The sequence below is a fragment of the Sturnira hondurensis genome, unplaced genomic scaffold (genome assembly GCF_014824575.4).
Source record: "Sturnira hondurensis isolate 20B ecotype Veracruz unplaced genomic scaffold, ASM1482457v3 Scaffold0007865, whole genome shotgun sequence".
In the NCBI taxonomy this organism is placed as follows: domain Eukaryota; kingdom Metazoa; phylum Chordata; class Mammalia; order Chiroptera; family Phyllostomidae; genus Sturnira; species Sturnira hondurensis.
Window position 1 is genome coordinate 11739355 of NW_028080496.1, and position 25394 is coordinate 11764748.

At 44.8% G+C, this 25394-nt stretch overlaps 2 protein-coding genes across 3 annotated transcripts in view; both read left to right on the plus strand.

Moving 5' to 3' along the window:
* Nucleotides 1-25394, plus strand: part of ENTREP2 (endosomal transmembrane epsin interactor 2) — a 196076-nt gene that overhangs the window by 122817 nt on the left and 47865 nt on the right. The gene's annotated exons all lie outside the window — the stretch shown is intronic.
* NSMCE3 (NSE3 component of SMC5/6 complex) lies at nt 21938-23530 on the plus strand. The gene has a single exon (XM_037053773.1). The coding sequence runs from the start codon at nt 22054-22056 to the stop codon at nt 22933-22935; it is 882 nt and encodes a 293-aa protein (XP_036909668.1). The 5' UTR covers nt 21938-22053; the 3' UTR covers nt 22936-23530.

Here is a 25394-nt window from a genome sequence, read left to right on the forward strand (position 1 = left end):
AAATTTGAATTAATAAAAGAGGAAAACAAACTATGCATTTTAGAAAAAATGTGAATAACCATAAATTAAAATACAGAATGAGACTGGGCGGGATGTGACAGAAACAGGGATCACTGGCCAGAGGACAGAGAAAAGTAAATTGTGTGTTTTCCATAAAGGTCTGCCCAGCTGGTGTGGCTCAGTGGATTGAGCGCCAGTCTGTGATCCAAAGGGTCACTGGTTCGATTCCCAGTCAGGGCTCATTTCTGGGTTGCAGGCCAGGTCCCCAGTAGGGGGCGTGTGAGAGGCAACCACACACTGATATTTCTCTCCCTCTCTTTCTCCTTCCCTTTCTCTTTCTAAAAATAAGTAAAATATTTTTAAGATTTCTTTTAGAAAAGTAATGATTTCTTAGCATGGTAATCGAGTCAACTGAAGAATATAAATGGTGATATCATTTTGAGGAATGATTATGTACAGCCTGGAACGAACTGAATATGTGTGTTTGCCTTTTGTTTTGTGACTAAGTATAATCATGTACATGATGGACACAATAAATATTCAAAGTACATAAGTAGTAAATATATATTTATTCAGCCTTCCTCCTGAAACACCAGTAAAATGAAAGTAAGAGAATAAAAATAATTCCCTCACAAAGAGGAAAAGAGCAGATGGGAAATGTGGGCAGCATTTCGGAAGGATGGACAGCGTATCTATCATTGGCTGGCAGCTGGCTTAATTTTCTGCATTCTCCCCTCTGCTGAGAGCTGGGGTGCACAGGGGAGCCAGGCTGATTTGTATATTATGCCCTAAAAAGTTCCAGAAATTAGAGGCACTGGATGTCTCTGCAGGCAGGATGTGGGCCAGTCAGGAGAGGATGGGTTTCCAGGCTGTGTGGTAAGTAGTTCAGCCCCCCAGCATCCCAGGCTGAGACTGTGCTCTTATGCAGTTGTCCTCCTTCGACTCCCAGAGGGGGACCCAGAGAGAAGGTAGAGGCAGTTGGAGAGAAGGCAGCCGCAGCTCAGGCAGGAAGGTGAGGATGAAAGCGAAAGAGTCAGGATGAGATAGTGTATGCCGCAGTAACAAAGACCTTGAAACTTCAGTGGCTCAGCACAGCCACCGTCCATTTCTTCCTCACCAAATGTCTCCTATAATACAAGCTGCAGGAGGCCCCTCCACTGCTCGGTATCTCCAACCACAGGTGACAAAGTCCTGCTGCTCACGGGCCCATTTACCAGATGCAGCCACATGGTCCATCTGTCTGCAAGGGACGTGGGAACTGTAGGGACACATATGCACATGATTGTCCTGTGACCACCAGCTGTCTCTGTCATGTGGGGCCAAGGGGGAGTCTGGGAGAGCAGGGGGAGGCAGAGCCTCCATCTGCATCTTCCCCTGCTCCTCGCAGCTCCCAGAGTACTGGCTGCTGGTCCCAAGCATCCTCGGGCTGGGGCTGAGGGAGTCCTTTCTGTAGAAATCCATGGCTAGGATGAAAAATACCGCACGTTTGGGGACACGGGTACCCACCACTGAGGCAAGCCAGTGTACCAGCTCCAACTAAGCACAGAGAATGTCAATCAACATTTCAGGTGTCTCTTAGGCAGTCGGTCTTTAACAGAATTTTATCGAGCCTCTTCCATGTGCCAGGAAATGTCCTTGGTGCTGGGATAGAACAGTGACCAAAACAGACATTCTCTCAAAGCCATGTTCTAGTTCAGGGAGAGAGAAACATGGGTAGATAAATCACACAGCACATGCAGGTATTACAGTGAAAAAAAAGGAAACTGGGCCCTGGCCAGGTGGCTCAATTGGTTGGAGCATCGTCCCATGCACCAGAAGGCTGTGGGTTCAATCCCCTGTCGGGGCACATGCCTAGGCTGTGGGTTGAATCCCTGGTCGGGGTGCATACAGGAGTCAACTAAACAATCTTTCTCTCTCTTTGTCCCTTCCTCTCTCTCTAAAATCAAGAAACATATCCCTGAGTGAGGACTTAATAATAATAATAATAATAACAATAATAGGAAGCTGGGAAGGACATAGGGAATCAGAGGAATTTGATGCTGTTCAATAGAATGTGAGAGGCACTCTGTTGTGCTGGTGACCTGAAGCGGCTGAGTGAGCTAAGTGGCCACCCATCTGGGGAGCAACCTTCCAGGCAGCAAGAACAGCCAGTGCAAAGGCCCTGGGGTGGCAGTGTGCTGGGCACGCTCCAGAAGCAGCAAGGAGATGTGTGGCTGGAGGGAGCATGGGAGGGACCAATGAGGCACTGACGTTAGAGGTGGCTCAGGAGCTGCCTGGTGCTCAGGTTGGTGGATGACTTCAAGGATTTCAGCCTTTACTGGATGCAGATCAGGGACTTTGAGTAGATAAAGCCAATCGGTTTTCCACAGTGCCCGCTCTGTACATACTCCCAAGAAGCGTCCGAGTGGTCAGATCTTTCCCCACACCACCTGTGCCTCGTGTCGCCGTCATTTCATTTCAGCCGCGTGGTGGGCGAGTTGTGGTGTCTCATTGCCGTTGTATTTTGTACCTGCTTGATTTTTAAAGTGGGTGCCATTTTATATTTTGTTAGGAATTTGGGTACCCTTGTTTGTCGTGGACCCATAAAAACGCCTGCCCATTTTCCTTTGTTTGTATTTTTTAATTTGTTTTAGGGAATTCTTTATATATTCTGGAAACAAGCCCTTTGTCAAGTTATCTGTGACTTGTCAGATATGTACATATGTTGTAGACCGCTCTGCCTGGTTCTAGGAATTGTATCTTGACCCCTTGTGGGTAAGGGTGAGGGACGACCTCTGGAATGCCAACCACAGGAGACAAAGCTTGTCTCTGGTAGCAAACGCTGCCTCAGTTTCCTCTCCCTCCCCCCAAAGCTTCGTTGGAAGTCAATGACGGGTAAGACCCCTCACAGTGGAGGGCAACCTAAGCCAGACACAATCACTTGGGAGGCCTTCATGGAAGGACTCTGGGGTGGGGGGGTGCTGCAACAAAGAGCAATGGACTCTTGCCCCCCGGCTTTGACATAGCCCAAGTCCCCATGTCCTCTGGGAGAAGCACTTCCTGGCTCTAATCCCCTTAAGCCTGAATACCTGATGGGGAGAGGTGCAGCTCCCTGCTTTGTTAGAGCGTGCCCTGGGGAAAAATCTAGCATCACAAAGACTTCCTGATAAACCTGTGAAATCTGCTCTGCTAAGAGTGCTTTCATTCATATGTTAGGGGTTTGAGCAGGAAACCCTAAAACTCTGTTCCTGACAGACTCTGACTCATAGGAAGCCCTCAGATTTCTTTGAAATGTTATCTACTATTTGATCCTTGCCACACTGTATTCCTGTGTATTACAACCCAATAAAAGGCCCTGGAGGAGGGGGCTCGAGGCCTTTTTCCCCTGAGAAACTGGCCACTGCCCATGGCCTTTTTCCTCTGGGAAAATGGCCACTTCCCCTTCCTAAGTAGATCACATCATGTCTCAATCATATTTACTCTCATCTTTGGCAACTGGGGGGACTTGTGAAGAAAGTCGCCCCCACATACATATACATATTTATACATGCACATTAACATAACACACATATGTAGTATGTGTACACATACCCACACATGTAGATATACCCACGTATATACCTTGCATGCATAATGGTCTTTCAGCATCTTGATTTTAAAAAAAGTTTTGCTACCTGAAGGTCACAGAGTTTCTCCTGCGTTATCTTTAAGTAGCTTTATTGTTTTTCCCTGTCATACCTAGAACTATAAATTTACTGAGAACTGATTTTTATAACCAGGAAATGCAGTTTTACTTTCCCACGTGAATATCCACCTGACCCAGGGCCATTTATGCAAAGCACAGTCCTTCCCCCACCGTGATGTTGTCCTCCTGCGTCCGTGGGCCACTTCCTGGACTGTCCGGCCTTCCTGTCTGTTCTTGCATCAAAACCAAATTGCCTTCATGACCATAAATTTGTAAGTAGGTCTTGGTATTCACAGAGGAAGCACTTTGCTCCTCTTCTTCAAGATTGTTTGGCCATCCATGGCCTTTTGCATTCTTGTATAAATCTTACAGGGAGTTGGTCAAATTTTACAAAGAAATCCTGCAGGGATTTTCAGTGGGATTCTGTAAAAGCTGTAGATCAATATGGAGGCCATTGACGTACTTACCAGTGTGTGTGTGTGTCCCAGTCTGTGGATATTTATTTAGGTCCTCTTCTGTGTCTCTCAGTAATGTTTTATCACTTAATCATTATCTTTTATTTTTTAATTTTTTACTTAGTGTTTTCATCCAGTTTCACTTTCTCATTTTCTGAAGAGAGGCACTGCCTGTCCTTCATCGGACAGCAGTCGAATATGTGCTTGTATGTATCATCGTTTCGGTGAGTTGTGTGTGGTGTTTCAGTTTTTTTTTTTTTAAGATTTTTATTTATTTATCTTTAGAAGGGAAGGGAAGGAGAGAGGGAGAGAAACATCAATGTGTGGTTGCCTCTCCTGAGTCCCTTGCTGGGAACTGGCCTGCAACCTAGGCATGTGCCCTGACTGGGAATTGAACTGTGATCCTTTGGTTCGCAGGCCTGTGCACAATCCACTGAGCTACACCAGCCAGGGCTGTGTTTCAGTTTTTTGCTGCTCTGCCACAAGCCACCTTACAACATAATGGCTTAGAACAACCACCATTTATTACTCCTGATGATTCTGCAGATACTACTTCTGCTGACCTTGCCTGGAGTCCCCCCGTCATGGGGCCCCAATTATGGCTGTAAGAAAGTCCACATGGCCTCACTCTTACATTCAGAACTTAGTTGCTGGCTAACGTGGGCTGGGCTTCCACACTCAGCAAGGAGAGCGCTAGGAAAGGGTCTGCTCCATCGGGAGCAGAAGCAGACTTAAGCAGCAAGGTATATACGTGGGTATACATGTGTGTGTATCGGGACAAAAGCAGACGGTGTAGGATGTCACTTCTCCACAATCTGTTGCTCAAAGCAAGCCGCAGTGTTAGTCCACATTTGAGGGGGCGGAGACATCATCCTGACCTCTTGAGGGGCGGAGCAGCCACTCACACCACAGTCCAGCAGGACACGTGGGAGGGGACATAGTGGGACAGCTGTCTTTGGGGAACTGTAGCACATATGCTGTATATTTTAGTTCCATTTTCAGTTGGCCACAAAAGAGAAATAAAACTGACTTATGTCTATTGACCTTGTGTTAAACTACTTTGATAGATTCTTGTATTAATTTTCATGATTAATCTGTACATTCCTTTGAATTTTCTGCATATAAAATCATGTCATTTTGGGGAAAAACAGATAATCTTATTTCTTTCTTTTCAGTCTGTCTAACTTGTATTTCTTTTTTCTTATTGCCCTGGTTGGGACCTCTAGTCAAATGACAGAGAGCAGATTGCTTTGTTTTATTCTTAATTTCAGGGGGAGCATTTTCAATATTTTATAAGAAAGTATGAGGTTTCCTGCAGCTATTTCTGTAGTGACTGTTTCAATGTCCTTCTGTTTTGAGATTGCTAAGTTTCTTGTTTGGCTAAGGTTTTTTTTTTTTTTAACAGATAATATCTGATTTATTTTTAGATGATTCACTTCTCCCCCCCTCCATTTTTTATTTAATTATTTTTCAAGTACAGTTTTCTGTCTGTTACTCCCATCTCCTCCCACCCCCCATGCTCCCCCCTCCCTCCCATTTCCACCCTTCTCAGTTGTTGTCCATGTATCCTTTATATATGTTCCTTTAAATCCCTCCCCTATTTCCCCTGAAATTCCCTCCCCTCTCCCCTCTGGTCACTGTCAGCCTGTTCTCTATTTCAGTATCTTTGGTTATATTTTGCTTGCTTGCTTGTTTTGCTGTTTAGCTTCCTGTTAAAGGTGAGATCATATGGTATTTGTCCTTCAACACCTGGCTTATTTCACTCAGCATAATGCTTTCCAGTTCCATCCATGTTGTTGCAAAAGGTAGGAGCTCCTTCTTTCTTTCTGCAGCATAAAATTCCATTGTGTATATGTACCATAGTTTTTTGATCCATTCATTTACTGACGGGCACCTAGGTTGCTTCCAACTCTTGGCTATTGTAAATTGTGCTGCTATGAACATTGGGGTGCATAGGTTCTTTGGGATTGGTGTTTTAGGGTTCTTAGGATACAATCCCAGCAGTGGAATTGCTGGGTCAAAAGGCAAGTCCAATTTTAGTTTTCTGAGAAAATTCCATACTGTTTTCCATAATGGTTGTACCAGTCTACAATCCCACCAACAGTGGACCAGAGTCCCCTTTCCTCCACACCCTCTCCAACATTTGTTGTTTATTGCTTTGTTTATGATAGCCATTCTCACCGGTGTAAAGTGGTATCTCATTGTAGTTTTAATTTGCATCTCTCTGATAGCTAGTGATATTGAGCATCTTTTCATGTGTCTCTGGATCCTCTGTATGTCCTCCTTGCAGAAGTGTCTGTTCAAGTCCTTTCCCCATTTTTTAATTGGGTTAGTTGTCTTCTTAGAGTGAAGTCGTGTGAGTTCTTTGTATATTTTGGAGATTAAACCTTTGTCTGAGGTATCATTGGCAAATATGTTTTCCCATACAGTTGGTTGTCTTTTTATTTTAATGCTGTTTTCTTTAGCTGCGCAGAAGCTTTTTATTTTGATGAGATCCCATTTGTTTATTCTTTCCTTTATAGTCCTTGCTCTAGGGGACATATCAGTAAAAATGTTGCTGCGTGAAATATCTGAGATTTTCCTGCCAATGTTCTCCTCTAGGACTTTAATGGTGTCATGGCTTATATTTAAGTCTTTTATCCACCTTGAATTTATTTTGGTGTATGATGTAAGTTGGTGCTCGAGTTTCATTTTTTTGCATGTAGCTGTCCAGTTCTCCCAACACCATTTGTTGAAGAGGCTATCTTTACCCCATTTTATGATACTGCCCCCTTTGTCGAATATTAATTGACTGTAGAGATTTGGGTTTATTTCTGGGCTCTCTATTCTGTTCCATTGGTCTATGTGCCTGTTTTTATGCCAGTACCAGGCTGTTTTGATTACAGTGGCCTTGTAATACAGTTTGATATCAGGTATTGTGATCCCTCCTACTTTGTTCTTCTTTCTTAACATTGCAGCTGCTATTCGGGGTCTTTTATGGTTCCATATAAATTTTTGAAGTGTTTGTTCTATGTCTGTGAAATATGCCATTGGTACTTTAATAGGTATTGCATTGAATCTGTAAATTGCTTTGGGTAGTATGGACATTTTGATGATGTTAATTCTTCCAATCCATGAACACGGTATACGTCTCCATTTGTTTGTGTCTTCCTTGATTTCTGTCTTCAGTGTTGTGTAATTTTCTGCATACAGGTCTTTAACCTCCTTGGTTAGATTTATTCCCAGATATTTTATTTTTCTTTTTGCTATATCGAATGGGATTTTTTTCTTGATTTCTGCTTCTGCTGATTCATTGTTAGTATACAGAAATGCCTTTGATTTCTGGATATTGACTTTGTATCCCGCTGTTTTGCCAAATTCATTTATTAGTTCCAGCAATTTTTTGGTAGAGTCTATAGGATTTTCCATGTACACTATCATGTCATCTGCAAACAGTGACAGTTTTGTTTCCTCCTTTCCGATTTGGATGCCTTTTATTTCCTTTTCTTGTCTGATTGCTGTGGCTAGAACTTCCAATACTATATTAAATAGAAGTGGTGAAAGTGGACAACCTTGTCTTGTTCCTGATCTTAGTGGAAAAGCTTTCAGTTTTTGCCCATTCAGTATGATGTTGGCTGTAGGTCTTTCATATATGGCCTTTATTATATTGAGGAATGCTCCCTCTATTCCCACTTTGCTGAGTACCTTTATCATAAATGGGTGTTGTACCTTATCAAAAGCTTTTTCCGCGTCTATTGATATGACCATGTGGTTTTTGTCCTTGCTTTTGTTTATGTGGTGTATTACATTTACTGATTTGCGGATATTGAACCATCCTTGCATCCCTGGGATGAATCCCACTTGGTCATGGTGTATGATCTTTTTGATGTATTGTTGGATGCGATTTGCCAATATTTTGTTGAGGATTTTAGCATCTATGTTCATCAGTGATATTGGCCTAAAGTTTTCTTTCTTTGTTGTGTCTCTATCTGGTTTTGGAATTAGGATAATGCTCGCTTCATAAAAAGAGTTTGGGAGTTTCCCATCATTTTGGATTTTTTGGAATAGTCTGTGAAGAATAGGGGTTAGCTCTTCCTTAAACGCTTTGTAGAATTCTCCTGTGAAACCATCTGGTCCGGGGCTTTTGTGTGATGGGAGTTTTTTGATTACTGCTTCAATTTCATTTGCTGTTATTGGTCTGTTCAGGCTTTCTACTTCTTCTTCATTGAGTTTTGGAAGATTATATTTTTCTAGAAATTTGTCCATTTCACCTAGGTTTTCAAATTTCTTGGCATACAGTTCTTCATAGTAATTCCTTACAATCCCTTCTATTTCTGTGGTATCAGTTGTAATCTCTCCTCTTTCATTTCTGATTGTGTTTATTTGTGTCCTCTCTCTTCTTTTCTTAATGAGCCTACTTAAAGGCTTGTCTATTTTGTTTATCTTTTCAAAAAACCAACTCTTGGATTCATTGATCCTTATAATTGTGCTTTTGGTCTCTATGTCATTTAATTCTGCTCTGATCTTGGTTATTTCCTTCCTTGTACTTGCTCTGGGCTGTCTTTGTTGTTGTTCTTCGAGTTCTTGCAGGCGTCGGGTTAGGTTGTTTGTTTGAAATGTTTCTATTTTCTTTAGGTAAGCCTGTATTGCTATGAACTTCCCTCTCAGGACTGCCTTGGCCGTGTCCCATAAGTTTTGGGTTGTTGTGAGTTCATTTTCATTTGTTTCCAGAAACTTTTTGATTTCTTCCCTAATTTCAATCTTGACCCATTCGTTGTTTAATAGCATACCATTCAGTCTCCATGATTTTGGGTGTTTTGGGTTTTTTCCTTTGGGGTTGGTTTCTAATTTCAGTCCCTTGTGGTCAGAGAAAATGCTTGGTATGATTTCAATTTTCTTGAATTTGTTGAGGCTCATTTTGTGTCCTATCATGTGGTCTATCTTTGAAAATGTTCCATGTGCATTTGAAAAGAATGTGTATTTAGCTTCTTTGGGATGAAGCGCTCTATATATATCAGTCAAGTCCATTTCTTCTAGAGTGTCGTTTAATGCTGCTATATCTTTGTTGATATTTTGTTTGGAAGATCTGTCCATTTTTGACAGTGGGGTGTTAAAATCCCCTACTATAATTGTGTTGCTGTCAATATCTTTCTTGAAGTCTTCTAGGATTTTTCTTATATATTTGGGTGCTCCTATGTTGGGTGCATATATATTTATGATGTTAATGTCTTCGTGCTGGATTCTTCCCTTGAGCAATATGAAGTGACCTTCTGGGTCTCTCTTTATGGCCCTTTTTTTGAAGTCTATTTTGTCTGATATTAGAATTGCTACCCCGGCTTTTTTTTCTTGTCCATTTGCTTGGAAAATTTGTTTCCAGCCTTTCACTTTTAGTCTGTGATGGTCTTTTGTCCTGAGGTGGGTCTCCTGTAGGCAGCATATGTGTGGGTCATGCTTTCTTATCCATTCAGCTATTCTATGTCTTTTGATTGGAGCATTTAATCCATTTACATTTAAGGTTATTATTGATAGGGACTTATTCATTGCCATTTTTGTACCACAGTTCCTCTCTGTCTCTCTCTTTTCCTTCCTTTCCTTAAAGCAGCCCTTTTAGTATTTCTTGTAGAGCTGGTTTGGTGGAGGCATATTCTTTTAGACTTCTTTTGTCTTGGAAGCTCTTTATTTGGCCTTCTATCTTGATTGAGAGCCTTGCTGGGTAAAGTAGCCTTGGTTGTAGGCCTCTGGTTCTCATTACTTGAAATATTTCTTGCCATTCTCTTCTTGCTTGGAGTGTTTCCATTGAGAAGTCAGTAGCTAACCTTATTGGGGCTCCCTTGTATGTTACTTCCTTTTTCTCCCTTGCTGCCTTTAGGATTCTCTCTTTGTCTTGAAATTTTGCCATTTTAATGATGATGTGTCTTGAAGTGGGCCTCTTTGGGTTCCTCTTGAATGGGACTCTCTGTGATTCCTGGATTCGTGTAACTTTTTCTCTCATCAAATTAGGAAAATTTTCCATCATTACTCTTTCAAATAGGTTTTCTATCCCTTGTTCTTCTTCTTCTCCTTCTGGTATTCCTATTATTCGGATATTATTACGTTTCATATTATCTTGCATTTCTCTTAGTCCATCTTCATTCTTTTTGAGCCTCTTTTCCCTTTCTTGCTCTTTCTGGGAGATTCTTTCTACTGTGTCCTCCAACTCACTGATCCGATCTTCTGCCTCATCGATCCTGCTTTTCATTCCTTCTACTGTGTTCTTCAGTTCCGAAATTGTATTCTTCATTTCCTCTTGTCCTTTGGTGATAGTTTCTATTTCCTTTTTCATGTTGATATAGTTTGCGGAGAGCTCATTGTAGCTCCCCTCTAGTTTCTGGTAGCTCCCCTCTAGTTTCTGGTAGCTCATTGTGAGCTCTTTGAATTTCCTGATAACTAGTGCTTTGAATTCAATATCTGATAGCTGACTTGCCTCTCTTTCATCTGACATTATTTCTGAGACTTCCACCTTTTCTTTCATTTGGGCATTGTTTCTTTGTCTTCCCATTGCTTATGAGACTCTTCTTGTTAGCTTCAGCTTCTTAAATTGATCTGTTCTGACTCCCTAGGTTTATGGTGTGAACTTCTGTGGTGGAATACCTGTGAAATTCAGTGGTGCAGTCTCCTGCAGGTATCTTGATGTTCTCCGCTTCCACCTACTCCTTTCTTTGTGTGTGTGTGATCAGTTGGAGGGGGAGGCAAAATGGTTTATGACAGCAGGAGAGTACTTTATGATATTTACAGTCACAGCTGGTAGAGAAGAGATAGAAGATCTTTAGGCTCTATATAGTGTTAACTGTAATTTTCAACCCAATTTGCCACTTTTAAGAAAGGATAGATCAAAGATAAGTCTCTTGTTGGGGAGGGAAGGCTTGTGAGTTGTATCTAGAAAGCAGTGAGGCTGCGGGTGGTCAGATTTTGAGGTAAGGTGAGAGTAAAGAACAGTAAATAGACGTAGCGTGAGAGCAAGTAGAATTAATCACTACAGTAATAGAATTCAGGAACCTGTAAAGTGGGCTAAGACCCAAGAAATGTGTTGTGAAGTATTTACAGTGGTATAGAAAGCAACAAACAAACAAACAAACACACACACAAAAAAGGGCAAGAGAAGTGAGGAAAAAGCAATAAGTTTAGGGCAAAAGGAAGAAGGACTAAAACAGGAAAAAAGAAAGAACAGAGTAATGAAAGATACAGCAACAATAAAATTAAAAAATATGCGATTACTGAAAAAAAAGTTTACAAAAAGTTAAAAAAAAAAAGCAAAAAACCTCCTCCCTTGTTGGTTTGAAACTGTCCAATCCGGTTTTTCTGGTTTCGGCAGGACCCCTCTGTGGGCTGGGTTGTAGGCCCAGGCTCACACGCCTGCCAGCCAGGCTACCAGACCGGGGTGCAGGCGCCCGCCCACCAAACAGGCTGCCTGAGTCCCACGGAATCTGGTATTGCTTCTTCCCAGTCCTGTGGCTGGGTGAGAAGCAAGTCAAGCTGCCTTCACAGGAGAACACCTCAGTCCACTTTCCAGTAAAAACTTCTCCAGAAAGCATGCCTCTCAGCCCAGCCCAATCCCCAACCTGAGTGGTTAGGACAATGCTCCTCTCAAATTTCCTGGGCTGGCAGGCTGGTGGGCTGGCAACCACAGAGATCACAACTGAACATGGCCCCCTGTCCTTGCCACCCTCCCTGCACACCTAGGCAGACAGGTCTCTGCCACCCAGCCCCGCCAAATGGTGAGGGAGGGAGCCAGCTCTTCCAAGGACCCTGCAGCCGGCCCAATGCTCCACTGAGTACTGGGCTCCCTGTGAGTCCTCCATGGCACTGGCCACAGACAGAAGCCTCTATACCCCTAATGCGGCAGCAGCGGCAGCTGAGGTGTTATGCGCTGGCCGAGGGCAGCCGGCCCTGCCGCTGCTGCTTTTGTCTTTACTCACAGGTGCTGGGCTCCCAATGAGTCTTCTGTGGCAGACTCCCCGACGCTGACTATAGATAGAAGCCTCTGGGCCCTGGAAGCTGTGGCGGCAGCAGCTCCGACGTCTTTACGCGCCGGCCAATGGCTGCTGGTCCCGCTGCTGCTGCTTTTGTCTTTACTCACAGGTGTCAGCCTCCCAATGAGTACTCTGTGGCAGATGCCCCTGTCGCTGGGCACAGGCGGAAGCCTCTGAGCCCCGACTGCTGCAGCAGCCGCGGCTCCAGGGCCGTTATGCGCCAGTCAGGGGCTGCTGCTGGCCTGGCCGCCTCTGTCCTTACTCGCATCCCTGAGACCCCAACAACCTGTAGCTGTCTGGTTCATCAGTATCTCTGGTCTCTTATTTTCATAAATGCTAGAGAAGTGTTGCTTGGGGAATTGATTGCGCTGTTCCTCAGTAGATCTGCCAGGATTTTCTCCCAGGGGTACGAGAACTGGAGTTGCTCTGTCCTACTCCGCCGCCATTTTTTTTTTTTTTTTTGCTAAGGTTTTAAAAAAGCATGGATATGCAGGTGGGGGGGGTAGAAGGGGGAATAAGTGGAATGGAGAAGTGTAACACAGTACAGCCAGGGGGACCCAAATAGGGGTCCAGAACTCAGGGTGTCCAGGAAATATTAAAAATACAGGATGTCCTCACCCCCACAGGTCTGAGCAGGGAGCAGAACCATTGAGAGTTGTTCTGCATAGCAACAGTTCTGCAACTAACCTGAAGATTGGTCATTTAACATGTCTGTAACTTTTGACAGGTTTCGTGGGCATGTTGAATGGTTGTGGTCATGCTTTGAGCCCTGGAAAGGGGCTTGACTTCCACCCAGGATGCAACTGGGAGGCAACTCCCCCTGGTTACAGCACCTGCGTGAGAGCTTGGAGATGATTGGCTCCACGCCACAGGGCCACGCCTGCCCAGACTTACTGGGGCAGCCGGGAAAAGCTGTAAAAATACGGGAATGCTGGCAGGGGTGGCCAATTGTGGGAGGGGTCAGAAATGGAGCTGCAGAGGAAGATTGGCGGGGGGGATTTAAACCCAGGCTCTGCAGCCTTGCAAGGTTAGAGAACCACTCAGCTTTGGCAAGAGTCGGAACCAAGCAGCTTTGGGTCTCCCTTTCCATGCAGCTTAGGAAGCCAGAGAGCAAGACGTAGCAGCGCTGCAGAGCCTTCTCTCTGAGCAATTCAGAAGCATGCGGGAGAGATGCTGTGGGAAGGAAAGGGGTGAAGGGACTCTTGCTGGGGGCCAGGAGAAAGTGCCACTTGGGTTTTGATTGAGAACTGGAGATCCCAGTGACACAGCTGATGGTGCTGGGAACTGAGGGAGGCCCTCCAGCTGAGCACAGATTACTGGGAAGAACCAGGGGCTGACTCAGCTGTGGACTATTATTTCTTTTCCTGAGACACTGTACCCCAAACCAAGCAAAGCGGGGAAGGAAGGACTGTGTGCGTCTGTGGGTGTTTAAAGGGACTTTAGGATTTTAATGAGGACATTAAGTCATTACTCTTAAGTCTGTGTAACTTTTGAATAAATAATTCCTTTCCTTTTCACCAATCTCTGACATTGAGAGCTATAATTGCCTGTCAGTGGGCAAGGTGAACCTAGTACAGGGGTACCCCGGGAGAAGAGGGGCCCATTCAGTAATAGTATCCCCTCCATGGGTCTGTTCTGTGACAAAGTACAATTAAAAATAAAGTGAAAAATTTTTAAAAATTAAAAATCATGGAGAGGTTGCATTTTCTCGTGTGGCGTTTCTTTCTCCTTTGAGATTACCACTGGGGAGGCGTCCTTCATTCTGCTGGTACCGTGAACCCCGCGACTGATCTGACACCAGCTTGCTTTCCCAGACTGCACTTGCCTCCCTCGTGCGGCATCTCTTGATTTCGTCTGCTGGGGGCTCAGGGCTTCGGACTGCATCTTCGTTTTCAAAGTGTCTGTGTCAGATTGTTATATTAAGCTTAGGTTTTCTTCCTAAAACAGTGGGAGTGGGCGCTTTCATTCTTTCCCAGGGGCATTTATTGAAGGCCCACATTGCTTCTCCTAAGTATCGGGGTGACTGCACCAGGGGCGTGGCTGGGCCTTGGGTTTCCCTTGCGGGGAAGTTCGGAATGACAGATCCTATAGTCTCCCTCCCGCGCTTCCTGGGTTTCCTGCACAGTTTTTTCCAGATTACGCTTTTCTAGGAATTTACCCATTTCATCTGTTCTCCAGTGTCAGCAAACGCTGTGCATCATATTCTCTGGTCACCCTTCTGACTCTGGCCCTGTGCCCTTTGCGACAAAGGCACGCTCCAGTGCCTCACTCTTGTCCCTGCCTTTGTCCCAAAGGGCACAGGGTTGGTGGTGTAAGAGGCGGGAGGCAAGCCGGGGTATTGCTGGGCCCACACTGTGGGAATAGCAAGTACATGGGAAGGAGCAAGGCCTGCCCCTGGCCCTCTTCCCAGTACCTCTTCTCAGCCTCCTCCAGATGCCTCTTCTTGGAAAGACCCAACAGGAGGTCACCTAACCCAGGACAAGCAGCCCGTAGCACGGGGAGAGCAGTGGATTTGGGACCCAGAGGTCAGGGCTTGATAAACAGCACCCCCTCCAACCTAAATAATTTGCAGTGCCCCCTTAACTTGACCCCCACTTGGAACAGACCCCGGGGGCCAGTTTTCTTTCACTCCATCTCCCTCATTTTGTCCCTGTTTCTGGGGTGTGCTGAGATGGGCTGGGTCCAGGCTGAACCCAGGTATTTCTTCTATTCAAGAATCCTGCCCTGACCAGAGTGGCTCAGTGGGTTGGGCATCTTTCCACAAAGCAAAAGGTTGTCAGTTCGATTCCCAGTCAGGGCACATACCCGGGCTGTGGGTTTAGTTCCTGGTTGGGGGTCTGTAAGAGAGGCAACCGATTGATGTTTCTCACTCACATCAATATTTCTCTCCCTCTCTTCTTTCTCCTCTCTTAAAAAGAAGTAAGATCTTTTAAAAAAATCCATAGCAACCATTGTAGTACAATTTACATTTACATTATCACTGTCCATTAAGGTGTAAAAATAAATATTAGATCATTCTCACTGTTGCTCCCAACACTGTCTTCACTTCCCTTTGGGTTCCTGTTCAGTTAGCTTTTGGGTGAGCATGTACTGGAATATTCTCAGAGAGGACACCTGGGGAGCATGCTTGCCACTCGTCCCCTCCAATAATCCACTCCTGTGTCCGGACGTAATAATGTCCCGCCCTGGGGGAACATGCCTGGGTGGCCGTTCTTTCTTGTCCCTCCTCACTCGATGCTATTTCCTTGTCTATTAGTTTCCAAGATTGCCGTGGAGACATGCGACATTAAACTGATTGTTTCTGCAAACAGCTTGCTCTTTTTTGTCTGGAAGCCTGTATGATTTTTCTTTCCCTTCCTGACATTCAGAAATTTTGCCAAGCGGTGTGTCAATTCTGCCATTTCAGAGCCCTTTTAAATGGAAGATGCGAGTTGCTTTTATTACTTTTTTCTTTATTGATTTGAGAAAGAGGGGAGAAGGGAGGGAGGGAAGGGAGGGGGAGAGAGAGGGACAGAGAGAGAATATGGATTTGTTGTTCCACTTACTGACACATGCGTTGGTTGATTCTTGTATGTGCCCTGACTGGGGATCAACCCCGCAACCTTGGCCTATCAGGGACTGTGCTCAAACCCATAACCTTGATCTCTTGGGTACTACGGGGACAACTGAACTACCTGGCTAGGGCTTGGAGTTGCTTTTTCTTTGATGTGGTTTCTTTGCTCTGTTACACGTTTTCTTCTTATCCCCCAACTTGTATCATTTGCAAATTATGCCTCCTGCTTCTACCCTTTGTCTGTTGCTATTTCCCTTGTGATTTCTATTTCACTGAGACACAGCCTTCAGCAGGGCCTCCTGAAATAGTCATTGGGTTTTCAGCAGGTTCAGTGCTCCGCTACAGTACTTCTGTGAACTTGTTACATTTAAAAAGCACTGTGCTGCTCTAGAAGCGTTCTGTGGTGCCCTAATAATACCTCCTTCTGTTCTCGCTGTGTTTTATTGTACAGCCTATTTCTATTTTCCTCTATCAGCTCTGCTCCAGAGTAGCCATCTGTTCCAGAGTTTGGCTCTTTTTTCTTTCAAACCCCTGCACATCTGATCTGGCAGCACGTCTGAGCTGGCGGCCCGTGAGCGTGCTTCTCTGGGTCCTTCTGTTGGGCAGGGGTTTCCCTGGTGTGGGCCAGCTGGTGGCCAGGACGGCTGTAAACCCCTTCAGGCCATTGAAGATTGACAGGAAGAGCTGGAAGCAAACTCAGTGGGACCAGTTCCCCTTGTGGGGGAGGGGCAATGGGTCTGGCCAACCATGTTGTCTCGTTGTACAATGATATGGGTTGTGTAGGGATGGGGATGGTGTCAGTTTTGTTTTGAGAGGGAGAGGAAGGGTGTGGGGAGAGAGAGAAGCGGTAGTGTGAGAGAAACATGGACTGGTTGCCTCACCTGGACTAGAGATAACCCACAATCTAGGTGTTGCATGTGCCCTGACCAGGATTGGAACCTGCAGCCTTTTTGGTGTACCGGGCAGTGCTCCAACTCACCGAGCCACCCAGCCAGGGCTATCGGATGTCTCTGTTACATGAAGCCAGAAAACAGTGGGAATGGCCAGAGCCCCCACTTCCTCAAGATATTTAGCCACTGTTGAAGATCCATTACCACAGAGTGTTTTTAAGGGGACACCTCCATCTGTCCTAGAAGTCACGGAGCTGTGTCACTTCAAAGAATAATAGAGCCATGTTCAGAAACTCGTGTCACCAGCAGCTGCTCCAGGAAACCTGGCAGCTCCAGCCTCCCGACATCTACGAAATGAGGAACCAGGGACTCAGCTGGCAGCCTCAGGACTTTTCCACCGCTTCGGTTGCCTTTGAGGCGGCTAGGCTCCTACCCCTCAGCTTGTTAGCTCAGCGGGAACATATACCAGCGCCTAAACCAGGGCTGAACCCGTTGCTGTGGCCGCCTGAGTCACGCAAGTGCAGGCGGGAAAGCAAGGCAGAGCGGCGACCTAGGTCTCCCAGGGGGTAAAACTAAGCAAATGAAAGGAAACACATTGGCCACTGTTGGGACTTCATGTGTTTGTAATTATATAACTTAATAGATCTTAATGATTTCTGTAAGGAAAAGGCCCTGGGTAGTTGGCAGATTTATACTTCCAGAAAAGAGAGTCTAAGAGTAGGCTTCTAGATCAGGTGGCTGCCATGCTCGGAAAGAGCTGTCATTAGGTCCCACCTCCTCACCCCCTTCTCCCAGCCAAGGACAGCTCTGTGGCCACTTAATCAGTGTTCTTTCAGGAAGGACAGCCTGTCGTTCTTAGGCAGCCCTTTATCTGTCATTCCCCAGAATGGATCTTTGTTATAAGTGAGTGGACACAGGGGTTTTATTGTGACCATTCCAATATCTGGATGGCTGCCCCGGCCGGGTGGCTCAGGTGCTTGGAGCTTAGTCCTGTGCACCAGCAGGTTGAGGGTTTGATTCACACTCAGGGCACATACCTAGGTTGTGAGTTCAATCCCTGGGTGGGGCACATACAAGAGGCAACTGATCATTGTTGATGTTTCTCTCTCTCTCTCTCCCTCCCTCTCCCCCTCCCTCTCCTTTTCTCCTCTCCCTCTCTCCTCTTTCCCTGCTTCCCCCTTCTCTGTCTCTAAAATCAATAGTTAAAAAAGTATCCTTAAGTGAGGTTAAAATATGTGTGTGTGTGTGTGTGTATACAATATATATAAATAAACTCTGGATTGCTTTTCCTACTATCCACCCACCCACCCAGATAGTATCTGCTCCCTGCAGACCTCCGACCCCTTTGCTCACACGCTGTCCAGTCTGCTCCACTGGACAGGCAGCAAAGCGACTTCATACATGGGGCGGCGTGGTTTTACCATTGCTTTTCTTCCCAAGAGGTCCTTGCTTTTCCCACGAGGTTAATGTCAGAAAATATAAAACCTTCCTTCAGTTTTGCAAGAATAGCAGGGAATGAAGAGAAGAATTCAGTAGATAGTAAAAACAGAGCTTCTCAGCAGGCATGTGCTATCAAGGCGATGAAATAAAGCAATTAATTACTTAGAGACATCTAAAGAGCAATTAATTGGTAGTAGGCATTTCTTTGTACAATGCATTTGAAATCTTAACTAGTTTAGTGTTTGCCTCAGAGAATTTTTAAATTTTTTAATTTATTCATTGATTTGGGAGAGAAAGTAAGGGAAAGAGAGGGAAAAAGAGGGAGAGAAACATTGATTTGTTGTTTTACTTATTGATGCATTCATTGGTTGCTTCTTGTATGAGTCCTGACCGGGGACCGAACCCACAACCTTGGCGTATCCAGACAATGCCCTAATCCACCGAGCCTCAAAGAATGGATGCCTCAGCCAGGATGCCTCAAAGAATTTTTAATTTGTAATTCAAAAATTTTTAATTTTTAGCCCTGGCTGGCATAGCTCAGTGAATTGAGCACGGGCCTGTGAACCAGACGATCGCGGTTCAATTCCCAGTCAGGGCACATGCCTGGGTTGCAGGCCGGTTCCTTGCAGGCTAACTACCAGCAGGGGATGCACAAAAGGCAACCATACATTGATGTTTCTCTCCCTCTCTCCTTCCCCTCTAAAGATAAATAAATAAATAAAATCTTTAAAAAAATTTTTTTTAATTTTTCTCTTTTGGGTCTAGTAATAAAAATGTTAATGTCATTAAGATGATGTATTTGAAAATATTTCTCTTTTTTTAACCACTTGTTTTTATTCACATGCTGGATGAAAAGTCGCAAATGTCATATTCAAATCACACTGATTTTACTGAAAATTTGCATGTGGATAACTGCAGCATCAGGGCATAACTGTGATGTTAACAGTGATTGAAAATGTTTTCTCATTTATCTTCCAGAGCAAGAAAATAAACATTGAATTTCAGTTTTAAAAGAAGATGACTGTAGCCCTGGCTGGTGTAGCTCAGTGGATTGAGCGCAGGCTGTGAACCCAAGGGTTGCTGGTTCGATTCCCAGTCAGGGCACATGCCTGGGTTGTGGGCCAGGTCCCCAGTAGGGGGCGCATGAGAGGCAACTACACATTGATGTTTCTCTCCATCTCTTCCTCCTTCCCTTCCCCTCTGTCTAAAAATGAATAAATAAAATAAAAAGATAACTTTATACCATATTTATTTTCAGACTTTTCCCCAATTTTTTGCGTATACATGTGGTTTCCTGCAGTAGACATCTTTCAACATACAGCTCTGTGGAGCCCTCAGGTATTTTCCTTAACATAACCTCCCTGGAAAGAAGCAAATCATTATCGACTGCCCTGCCCCGGCCCTGCACTAGGTACTTGGCAAACCTGTCTCACTCAGTCCCCTGAAGCCTGGCTCTTATTTTGTTGATTTGGAACCAGAAAGGAGTATAGGTAGCTTTTGCAATATCATAAAGGTTTATGGTTTAGGTCTGTCCAACTCCCAGACCTTTACTTTTTCACGGAAACTGTACCTGTGTTGTCTCTCTGTGTCAGGTTAAGTCTTGGGAGGCAGAGTGAGTGCCTTTGTTCACAGCCAGACCCACTGCATACTTCCTCAGGGCCGCAAAAACAGTTAATAGTTTTCTCTGTGCCTCAGTTCCTTCTTTGTGAAAGAGAAACAATAAGGGCGAGTCTCCTGAGTTTGTTGTGAGGATTAAATGAAGTAATACATGTAGACCACTTAGAATAGGGTCTGACCCACAGTTCCCTTCGTAATAATTAGTAACTGTTGTTAGTTATGTTATTATTAGTGTTCCTGTTGTTATTACCATCACCACAACCGTTTTCTCCCAAACACCATGACTTTGTGTGTCTGTCTCAGGTAGACTGTGGGTCTGGATGACTCCTCCGTGCAATGCCTGGCCTTCATTCTAGTACAATCAGTTTCTGTCTATATTTTTTCCTCCTCACATTCTTCTGGACACAGTGAAGAGAGGTGTTTAAAGACTTAAAACTGTTACTGTTTCTCACCCATGTTGAGTATGACAATCTGCTGTCTGGCTAAAGATGCCATTAATGGACACTGCTGATTTTCATTCACACAATTGCAGGGGGTACCTTGACCCAGGAGCTACCTGGTAATTTAAGTGAACACCTTAACAAGAAAAAAATAGAAGTAGCAGTCCAGTGGTGGGCAGTGGCTTTCATCTTATTTTCCATTTCTCTATTATTTCCTGGTTGCTGATTTTTTTTAAACCGGGGGTACTTCGAAGGGGGGAGTTTTTGCAGAGTTCTCACTGTGGGAGCATTCTTTGAACTTGAGACAAATCCAATTTTAATTTGCAAGTACATTGAAGCAGATGAATTTTCTCACTGAAAAAAGATGAATGTCGTGATGATGTATTTGTTTTTCTTAGTAGGCCACTGTCATAAAGGCTGATGCTTGGGGGTATATTGTTAGATCTTGTATAAACAGAAAGTTATTACTCATTGTTTACCAGATTTTAGCCAGCATACTTGCATGATAACATAGAATATCATCTTGCATTTCATACTGCAGTTCTGGCGCCACTATAAGATTGCATTTTCATATTGAATTACAAAAATTCATGCGACTGACATTTAATGAAATTTGTAATAAGATTGTGTTTTGATGCTATTATTCAAATAATGTGTTTTTTGAATTGCTTTCCTTTGAATATATTTGCATTAAAGAGGAACTGAGTTTGATTTGGTTCATTAAAGAGTTTACCCACTTTCTGGGTAGCTTTAAAAAAAGACAGGGAAATTCAGTTTCTTCTTTGCGAGTCAGGAAATAGAAAAGGAACACATTTGCTAAGATCTTCATAATAGCGGCAGATTCCAGATAGTTTGAGTTAATGAAATGGTTCATATTGTCTATTCGAGTTGCACAATTCAAACACACACACACACAAATTGCACACATAACAGATTATGAGGGATGATTCCCTTGGGTTCCCTTTTCTTTCTTGTCGACCCATAAGGCTGATACATAGTAAAAATTAAGACATTTAAGAGATCCACATTATTGCAATACTTGATCAGCAATGCCCAACATTAAATGGTAATCTCTTGAGAGTGCGCGTTTCTGTAGCATCCTTCTTACCCATTTCTGCAATAATTATAGTTGTGGGCCCAAGGCAGTTTACGTGATCGGGTGCTTTCCGAAAGATTAACTCATTTGACCAAACAAAATAAACTCTTTTGACCAAGCAAAAACACTTCATTGAAATGTGCTTTAAGCGATGGTTCGATTGTAGTTGTCTAGCTGATGGGAGTGTAGTGCAAAAACATAAATACTGAAACAGTGAAAAGATGGGGAGAAGTCCTGTTAGAGAGCCAAGACTGCTTTTACCAGGCATTCCTTTTTAATAGACTCTTAGTGGCATGAGAAGGTAACTGGTGGTAATGATTAGAAGGGTTTAAACTTGAGCAAAGGAGGGAGCAGCAGAAGCAAAGCAAACCGGGCGTCTCCTAGGTCTTTTATTCACCTTAGTCCAGCTTCATGTAGAAGGAAATGCTTTCACTCTACTTTTAGGCTCTTGCCTTCCTCTCTACCTTATTTTCTCCCATTCATTGCGTTCCCTCCATCTAAAAACATCCCCGACTTTAATGCTCCTGATATTCGTCCTCTATGCACTGTCCTGGGCCTGAACTCAGCCGCACATCTGTTCAGGAGTTTTGGCGCCTGTCCTCCACGGGCATGATTTGGTCAAGGAGACACTTAAAATTGCGGTCTAACAAGTACCACCGCAGTTAACCGCAGGGATGCGCGGAGACGCGGAGCGCGCCCGACGTCGCCCCCGTGACGCAACGCGCATTCTCCGCCGCCAAGGCATCGCGCAGCTTATGTGACGCAAAGCGCGCCCCCTGTGGCCCCGCCCAGGCGTACTGTGCGCCGACCCACAATCCCTGCCGCGCGCTGCCGTCCTGCCGCCGCTGCCCGTTACTGAGAGCTGCTCACCCGACTGCTGGAGTGCGCGCCAGGTTTTCCCGCCGGAGTCATGTTGCAGAAACCGCGGAGCCGGGGCCGCCCCAGCTCCCAGGTGGAGCGGGACTGGGGCCGCGGCGGCGACAGCCGGACTTCGAGGAGCGGCATCGCTGAGGAGGCCCCGAGCACCTCTCGGGGGGCCCACGGTTCGCAAGAGCCTCGCGGCTCCTTGTCGCAGGGCGCCCGCCGGGCTGAGGCTAGCCCCGCGGTGGGGCCCAGGACCCAGAAGCAGCTGGAGCTGAAGGTGGCGGAGCTGGTGCAGTTCTTGCTGATCAAAGACCAGAAGAAGATCCCCATCAAGCGGACCGACATCGTGAAGCACGTCCTCGGGGACTACAAGGATGTGTTCCCGAACCTCCTCAGACTGGCCGCCGAGCGCCTCGAGTACGTGTTCGGGTACAAGTTGGTGGAGTTGGAGCCCAAGAGCAACAGTTACATCCTGATCAACACCCTGGAGCCCGTGGAGGAGGACGCCGAGGTGAGGGGCGACCAGGGCACGCCCACCACCGGCCTCCTCATGATCGTTTTGGGGCTCATTTTCATGAAGGGCAACACCGTCAAGGAGACGGAAGTCTGGGACTTCCTGCGTCGCCTCGGGGTGTACCCCACAAAGAAGCACCTAATTTTCGGAGACCCAAAGAAACTCATTACCGAAGAGTTTGTGCGGCAGCGTTACCTGGAGTACCGGCGGATACCCCACACGGATCCGGTGGACTACGAGCTGCAGTGGGGCCCGCGGACCAACCTGGAGACCAGCAAGATGAAAGTGCTCAAGTTCGTGGCCAAAGTCCACAACCAGGACCCTAAGGACTGGCCGGCCCAGTACTGCGAGGCTTTGGCAGATGAGGAGGACCGGGCCAGACCTCCGGCCACCGCTCCAGCCTCCTCCTCTTGAAGTCTCAGAGTCCGGGGAGTCCCGGCGAGTCCCGGGGCAGGGAGTCAGAGGGCCCAGGCCTCGAGGGGTGTGGGCAGGAGGAGCCCATTTCTGAAATGCGTACATGTGTGTAGCTTCCGGACATGTTTGCAAACTTTTGTGTGTGGGGTTTTTTTTAACCGTTAAAAAGTATTTGGTTCCTAATTTTCATTTATAAAAATATGAGGAGAGCATCTGTTCTGTTTTACTGTGCGTGTGGGGTTTTTTGGTGTAATAATTTAGCTAGCTTTACAGAACTAATTGGAAAACTTTGCACTGTGATCGGAAAAAAGACAGTAAAGCGATTTGGTGCCAAGAAAATAAAAGCAAAGTGGCTATTACATGGCTTCTTAACTCCCCGTTTGTAAGGAAAAACAAAAACCTATATAACTTAACAATAAAAATATAATTGCTCATATCCTTCTTGGTCTTAACACAACTATTTTATATGTTGTTCTAAGAAAATTGTGTTTTCTCCAAATAACAGTTTTTTTTACGTGCATAATTATTCAGCTCTGTGGTTAACCTTGTAGTTCCATTTAGACTTTTTTGTACTATAGTTATAATAAATACTGTATCTTTGAAGGAATTAAGCATTGTGCATTTTTTAAATCGTAAGTCATGAGAAATTTCATGACTCAAAACCAGCATTTTTTTAAAAGGCAATTTATGCTGCATATTCAGGTAACTAGTGTTTTGTAGAAGTTTTGCTTCCATATATATGTGTGTGTGCAGGTTGGTCCATGGTGTAAAATATGTTTGTCTTACTGGGAGTCACAGGACAGTTGATAAAACCTTTAGTGACTGACTAGTTGGGGAGGAGGTAGTCACCTGGCTTCAGATTCCTGCCCCACCTAACTAGCCACAGGAATTTCAGCAGGTTACCTATCTCACTTTCAGGCGTTTCCCCACCTGTAAGGTGGGCTGAGGGTGCCAGTATGGTGCTGTTGGTCACGTGACAGTTGGATATGGGAGTGTGTGTGTAGTTCCTGGCACAGTGCCTGGTGTGGAGGATTGTATTTTATTTTTTTTATCAGAGCAGGAATATTTTTCAGATATATTTTGATTATGCTCTTACAGTTGTCCCATTTCCCCCCCTTTATTCTCCTCTGCCCTGCACACCCCCTCCCACCTTCATTCACCACCCCCCCTTTAATTCATGCCCATGGGACGTACATAAAAGTTCTTTGGCTTCTACATTTCCTATACTATTTTTAACCTCCCCTTGTCTATTTTCTACCTACCAATTATGCTGCTTGTTTTCAGTACCTTTTCCCTCTCTTCCCCCGTCCCCCCATAACCCTCCATGTGATCTTCATTTCTGAGATTCTGTTCCTCTTTTAGTTGTTTGCTTTGATTTGGATTTTGGGGGGGGGTTAGGTTCAGTTGTTAATAGATGTTCAGTTGGTTCAGTTCACATTTTTTATCTTTTTCTTAGATAACATTTAACATTTCATATAATAAGGGCTTGGTGATGATGAATTCCTTTTACTTCGCGATATCTGGGAAGTACTTTGTCTGCTCTTCCATTCTAAATGATATCTTTGATATAATAAAGTAATCTTGGATGTAGGTCCTTGCCTTTTATGATTTTAAATATTTCTTTCCAACCCCTTCTTGTCTGTAAGGTTTCTTTTGAGAAATCAGCTGAGAGTCTAATGGGATCTCTTGTAGGTAATTGTCTCCTTTTCTTTTGCTGTTTTTAAGATTCTCTCCTTATCTTTAATCTTGGCTAATGTAATTATGATGTGCCTTAGTGTGTTCCTCCTCCGGCCTAACTTTGGGACTCTCTGAGCTTCCTGGACTTTCTGAAAGTATTTTGTCAAATTGGGGAAGTTCTCCTTCATTATTTGTTCAAATAAGTTTTCAGTTTCTTAGTCTTCCTCTTTTCCTTCTGGCACCCCTGTGTTCAGATGTTGGAAATTTTAAAGATGTCCTGGAGGTTCCTAAGCCTCTCCTCATTTTTTGAATTCTTGTTTCCTCATTCTTTTCTGGTTGAATGTTTCTTTCTTCCTTCTGCTCCAGACCGTTGATTTGAGTCCTGGTTTCCTGCCCGTTATTGTTGGCTCCCTGTAGATTTTATTTCACATAATGCGAACTTTATTGCTTCCTGGGTCTTTTTTATGCTGTTGAAGTTCCCAGTGAGTTCCTGGAGAGTCCTGATCACCAGTGTTTTGAACTCTGCATCTGATAGGTTGGCTATCTCTTCATCACTTAGTTGTATTTTTTTTCCTGGAGCTTAATCTGTTCTTTCATTTGGGCCCCCCCTTTTTTGTCTTGGTGTCTTGTTATGTAGCAAGGGGTGGAGCCTTATGTGTTCCCCAGGGCAGGGTAACCCATGTCCCAGTGTTATGACCCTGTATGTGGGGGAGGGGTCCAAGAAGGAACAATGCCACTTGCTCCACTCTCTGCTGGTTTTCAGTCACTTCTCCCAGCTACCC

Coding starts and splice junctions, on each gene's coding strand:
- NSMCE3 (XM_037053773.1), top strand. CDS start 22,054: ATGTTGCAGAAACCGCGGAGCCGGGGCCGCCCCAGCTCCCAGGTGGAG.